This window comes from Myotis daubentonii, chromosome 4 (assembly GCF_963259705.1).
Source record: "Myotis daubentonii chromosome 4, mMyoDau2.1, whole genome shotgun sequence".
In the NCBI taxonomy this organism is placed as follows: domain Eukaryota; kingdom Metazoa; phylum Chordata; class Mammalia; order Chiroptera; family Vespertilionidae; genus Myotis; species Myotis daubentonii.
Window position 1 is genome coordinate 54,011,441 of NC_081843.1, and position 6,000 is coordinate 54,017,440.

Genomic DNA, 6,000 nt, shown 5'->3' on the forward strand with positions numbered 1-6,000 from the left:
GCGACCATGGCTGACCTCCTACAGGAAGGGTCCCTTGGTGCTAAAATAAAATCTACCACAGAGCCCCACTGTGAGTCCCAAGGACACTTAGTCTAAAAGCATAAGTTGGGCCAGGTGGGAGGAAGGAGGTGTACAAAGCCTCCAGTCTATCTTTGGGTACTAATTGCTGCAAAGTTCCTGTTTCAGAGTTAAGCCTGTTAATCATGCAGGTCAGGAAGTCTCTGGAACGTCAGAGGCAGCCTCAGAGAACACGTTCTAGCTAAATAAAGGAAGCTTACCTCACTGAATCCATTTTACTTAGAGGAGAATTTGCATCCACACTGATCATTTCTGTGTGCCACGCTTCAGCCTGATAAAAGCCAAAATAGTTTAAGTTCCAGTAATTGAATCCCAGCACTACCGGGTTTGTAATGGAAATATTACCATAATTGATGCCTAATTGTAAGCAAACCAGTGGACACTGGTGTCTTCAGGTTTAGTGGGCATTAGGTATGGTTTATTTTTAAATGCTATTGTTTTGGCATTTGATTTTTCATATTTGAAAATTCATCTAGGCTTCCAACAACCAGGCATTCAACACTAATCCTATGAAACTGCTTAAAATGAGGAAAACGGGTAGCCCAGTCTGGTTAACCACTACTATGCCAACATAACTGCCCCCACCCCGGACATGTTACTTGCTTCTCTGTGGCACATCGGGTTTAAAAGGTCCACTCAGATATCTCAGGTTTGGGCAAGGTGTGTCTGACTGCTGGCTAACAGAGGAGCTCATGTGCCAAAGGTTACATACAGTGTGTGCATACCCGCCCCTCAATTTTTAAGGAAACGCTATTGCTGAAAAAGTCCAATGTTCTCTGCTTCTCCTCTGTTTGCTGTAAATAATGAGTGATTATGCAGACATGAAAGTCAATGGTGGCACAAGGTTCATTACCTTACCTTGCAGAGGGTGGCCAGGTCTATGAGCCGCCGGCTGCTGTGAGAGAGTTATTAAGGATGTGAAATCTCATTGGAATGTGTGCTTTCTGTTTGAACAGATGACACCGTACATGAGTCAGCCGAGCCATCCCGTGGCGAGAACGCGGCACAGACACCCAGGATACCCAGCCGCCTTTTGGCAATCCTACTGTTCCTCCTGGCGATGCTTTTGACATTATAGCACAGTCTCCTCCCGTCACCTGTCACAGAAAACACCAGGGTCTTGGAACACCAGAGATCCACCTAACTGCTCATCCTAAGAAGGGACTTGTGATTGGTTGCTTTGGCAGATGTCAGATTTTTGTTTTCTTTCTTTCAGCCTGAATTCTAAGGAACAACTTGGGGCCTGTGGGGGGCTCAAGTAGTTGCTGCCTCCCTCACCCCGCCCCAGCCCTTGCCCTTGACTTTTCTCACCCCTTCCAAATTAAATGGACTCCAGATGAAAATGCCAAATTGTCGTAGTGACACCGGTGGTCAGCAGCGCCTGCGCACTCTCCTGTAGGAGCTCCCCTTCTTTAGGGCCCTGTGTCAGCAGCACGTGGACGAGGAAGAATAGTGGCAGATGCAGCCAGGGATGGCGAGGCCCAGGAGGGTTCTTCCCTCCCATCCAATATTTATGCCTTTTCATTCAGGACTGGAAGAGAATCGTGCAGGGCAGCATGTCACCATGTCACGTCCAGAGGGGAGGTATTAAGGACAGATATAATATTACACTATTTCCTCTAGGGTGTGTAAATGAACAGGCTTCTAAAAGGTTGAGACACTTTTTTTTTTTTTAGATGACTGTCTTGACAGCAAAATGTGTGCTCCATAAAAGAAGCCTTTTTCCTAGGCGGTGGGTAGGGTGCCGGAATGCTACCCAGAGCGAGTGCGAGTGACATCAGAGAAAACTTAGGTTTGGTGGGGGTGTGTATGTATGAGTGCCTCTAATATTTTTGGTGACTGGGCGGTATACACCAGATTATTTTTCCCTTTGACTACAGATCACCATGGTGCTACAACTATTTTTGTTTTTAAAGAAATTCAAAGAGGCATTTTTATGACTAAAGTGACCTTCCCCAAGGCTGACAAGCCAGGGTTGATGAGTGCATAATGGAATAGCTTTGAATCCTCCTCTGGGGCACACTATGTACCAAGGAGCACAGGTCCGTGGCCAGAGGAGAGGTGATGTGGCTTTGCTGGAGCGCCAGTGCGCCGTGGCCTTTCCCCGTCTCCCACCCTAGCACCCACGTTTTGCTCCACACTCGGTGACGACAGGGGCTCGGACACAAACCCCTGGCCCCCGGAGAGTCAGTCAGCACGACTTGGGAGGGCTAAAGGGAAATTTGGAATAAAAATTCCAAAGTGTGGAATAAAAAAAAATTCAAGTGTTGATTTTATATTCTTTCCCTTTCTGACACAGCCTGAAAGCGTAGGGGGAACATGTGTTTATCTGTGGGAGATAAACAAGATGGAGTCCCAAAGACTTTAACAAAATATTTTTTTAAAAATCCACTAGAATAGAAAATACATTATTTAGATATACTTTATGCTGAGAGTGTATATGCTTGTCCTATTTAAACTTGTGAGAAAAAGTGGTATCCCTTGATATATTTAGGAATATGGAGGCTATCTTGTTTCCTTGTGGGGGTGGGGCAGAAGGCGAATACATGCAGGATGACCCTGTCTGCTTAAGGAATCTCAGCATGGCCAGCAAGGGATGTTTCCAGTTAGTCACCAGGAAATGCACGCCTTGGGGGCTTCTACTGGTGAAGCTATCGCGAACTTTGAACTCGGAAGCCTATAGACAGGAAAGAGCGGCAGACCAAGGGAAAAGAAATCTTGCCTTTTCTGCTATTGCACGACACCAACAGAAAACATGCCTTTTGAAACAAAACAAAAAATATATGCGATGATCATGTGAGATGTGAACAATTGGAAGAATTCCAGCAAAATAAGTGATTTTAAAAAATGTATGTGTTAAAAAAAAGGGGGAGGGTCTTCTTATGGACCGCTTTTGTGAATGGGAGCTTGGTAAGCATCAGTAGTTCTGACTTAGAGAAGTATGTGCGAGAAGGCAGCTAGCTGTGCACGTGTTGAAATGTAACGCGGGCTTACCTGATCTGTTTGGGGGGTGTTGCTGCTGGGTCTCTGTGTCCCGGGAACCAGTGAGTGGGGCCGCCAGCCTCGCAGATACAACCGGGCCTGCCCCCCCGGACCTCAGGGCCTTCTCGGGAGTGGCATGGCAGAGTCTTGTCACAGAGGCAGCCACCGTTTTGCTGCAAGAAAAGTTCACAGCATCGGATTCTTTTTTTCCTTCAACTGTTTAGCTGCTCAGTCCTCTCAGTAACGCCCAATAATGCTTCTTTTTATGAATAGTTGCAGGCTTGTTGGTCCAGTGGGATGTGGGTAGGAGGGAAAGAGATACCTTCTAAAATGGATCAATAGTCAGAACCAAAATAATACTGCATGTTCTATAACCACAAGGAAATCAAATGATCCTGTAATGATGCCAGTTAGTCATAACTACATTAGCAGTGCTAATTTCATTTTAGAAATGGTGACTTCTGTGGTTTTCCTAGCATTTGTCTCTAACAAATGATGAAATAATTACTCATGGCCCTCTCTGCCACTCTCTTTCATTTTTCACAGTGAAATTAGACCCCTTCCCTTCACCATTGTGCCACTGCAAATTAAGTTTAAAAAAAAGAAAAAGTAGCAAGACTATCCCTACCAGTAGACAGTGTGCTTCTCTACCTATAAAGTGATGTAATTGTAGGTCATGCTTGCCGCGGAGTTTTCAAGAAGATGATGGGTATCAGGCAGTTTTCATCTTGTCCAAAAAGTGCTGGTGGCCTTTTGTGGTGTCGTGACAACCCTCTGGGGGCTTAGGAAGATGTCGATGCAACTTGGTAGGAGCTTTTCATTTCAAAAAACAACTCAAAAGTCTGAAGGGCAGCCTTCGCTGCCTCTCAGCCCATTAGTCAGACCCAGGGACCTTTGCCCCCGGTTGCCTGGGGCTTTGCAACATGAAGCAGGGAAATAAGGATCTGTCTGTTCAGTGGATACCGTGTATCCTTTAATAGGCCAGGTAACCGTCTGTGTTAGTTTAGACTCTTGTTTTGTACTGTACTTTCTTGGGTGGCAGAGGAAAGAAAAGTAAAACATTAAAAAAAAAAAACAACTGCGTTCTTTAAATTCTGTATTATTAGCAACCTCTGTTGTATATAGTGTTTGATAATAAAGTATTAATTTGATTCTTATGTCTTTTGTAAGTGAGAACAATAGCCTTTCAGGCTACAAAACAGGCCTTGAGGCTCTGAAACACCCCATGCATACTTGCCTGAGAAGAGCGGCCGCTCCACGCAGGACTCCCCTATGGTCATCGCACGCCCAGTCCTTAAGACTCCACCGTCTGCGGACCTGGAACAACATGACTTTTTTTTTGATCACTATTTTGGCCTCAATGTTTTCAAGGTCTGATGTTGGAGCCCTGTGGTGTGTGTAGGGTGTGTGTGTGTGTGTGTGTGTGTGTGTGTGTGTGTGTATGTGTATGTATTTCCACCCCAGCATGTTGGTATGGAAAGGTTTAGGGAATTTAGGAACAGCTCTGCATTTGGTTTGGTTTGGTCTGAGTTGGCTTTCACACAATTTCATTTTCCCCCGGGAAGAGTCTTACTAGTATCACGCAGCCCAGGTACGGGAAAGGTGTCAGAGTCCCTTCGGGGAGGTTAAATGGGGCTGTTGCCCTGTGTCACTGTGAAAGGAAGAGTCACATCGTACCTGTGGGTTTCCAGGAACTTTGCTTTTCTCTGGTGCCTTAGCAACAGCAGCAGCCATTTTTATCATTTCCCCCAAATTAGAAAAACCGTTTTAACGCCTCCTCTCCATTCACTGCTCTCAGAGCTGTGGTCACTGGTGTTTATTTTGAAAACCACCTCCACCAGCACCCCATTTGCCTACAACCCCCCCCCTCCTTTATTTCTTATGCTTATATTGTCGCCTCCAGCCTTTCTCCCATGTCCCATTTTCCCTCAGAACCGTGAATGGGCAGGTCTGTCTCTGGTTGGGCATCACTGAACTTTTCCCATGCGTTGGCCCCAGAGCCGCTCGGATGTGAGACAAATCTCCCTACAATGGGCTTGCTCCCATTGTCTGTGCAGTTTAATAGATGCTGGCATGTTGGAGGTTACCCATGAGTCAAAATCCGCTTTCCATGCTTCCTCTTGACACCCCATTGAAGCCGCTCATTGTGTGTGCGCCTGGGTGTGAAGTCCAGCCCCGTGTGGTCCTGCGCTTGTGCCGCCTGCTTTGCAGCTCCTTTGCACTGACCCATCGAGGGCTGTTCTGAAATGCTTACATTATATAAACCTAAAAGAAAATGTAAAAAATAAGATAAAGTAAAAAACCCCACATAAAAAAACAACAACCATATGATCTGTGTTTGTACATACACGTGTCCGTACTAGTATACCTAAATAAAAATGAAAGATTTTCATCCTTTTAATTGGAGCCCTCCTTCTACTTCTTTGTTCCTTGAATGGCGCCTTTATTTCAGGGGCTACTTTTACTCTGCTGACTTTTCAAAATCTGTGTGGACAGAAAAGAGACAGGACACGCACCAGAGAAGGCCTGCGAAGTTCAAAGAATGCAGGGTTGGAAATGGCCCTGTAGCTAGGCCCAGTCCAGGTATTCTGATGAGAAAATGGTGAGCTTTCAGCCTTTCTCGGTACTTGAGCCTTAAAATATGACAAGCCCTGCATCCTATAATGTACCAGGGCTAATTATAAAGTATGTTCTTTTACTTTGCCTATATTTTTTCACCCCCTAAAGAAAACGACATAATAAGCTTTGTTTTCCCAGCAAACATCTTAAACTTCTGAAAGAAATAATGACCATTATAGTAATGATCCCTTCAGTATAACCCAAAGCCTCAATTCTTAGTATCAAGAAAGAATGAACTTCCCACTGGGTGACTTTGGGCAAGTCACGCCCTGGTCAATAACTGAAAGGGTTGTATACCTGATTTGCTTAATTTTCTGAATA

General features: G+C 45.2%; 1 protein-coding gene across 4 annotated transcripts in view; it reads left to right on the plus strand.

Moving 5' to 3' along the window:
- Positions 1-5,643, plus strand: part of EFNA5 (ephrin A5) — a 281,977-nt gene extending 276,334 nt beyond the window's left edge. For 2 of the 4 annotated variants that reach the window (XM_059693965.1, XM_059693962.1), the window contains one exon: positions 1,035-4,217. In XM_059693965.1, coding sequence (XP_059549948.1) covers positions 1,035-1,156 — 122 coding nt within the window. In that variant the 3' untranslated portion in view covers positions 1,157-4,217. The other 2 variants (XM_059693963.1, XM_059693964.1) reach the window with 2 other exon arrangements.
- Positions 5,644-6,000: the final 357 nt, after the last annotated feature.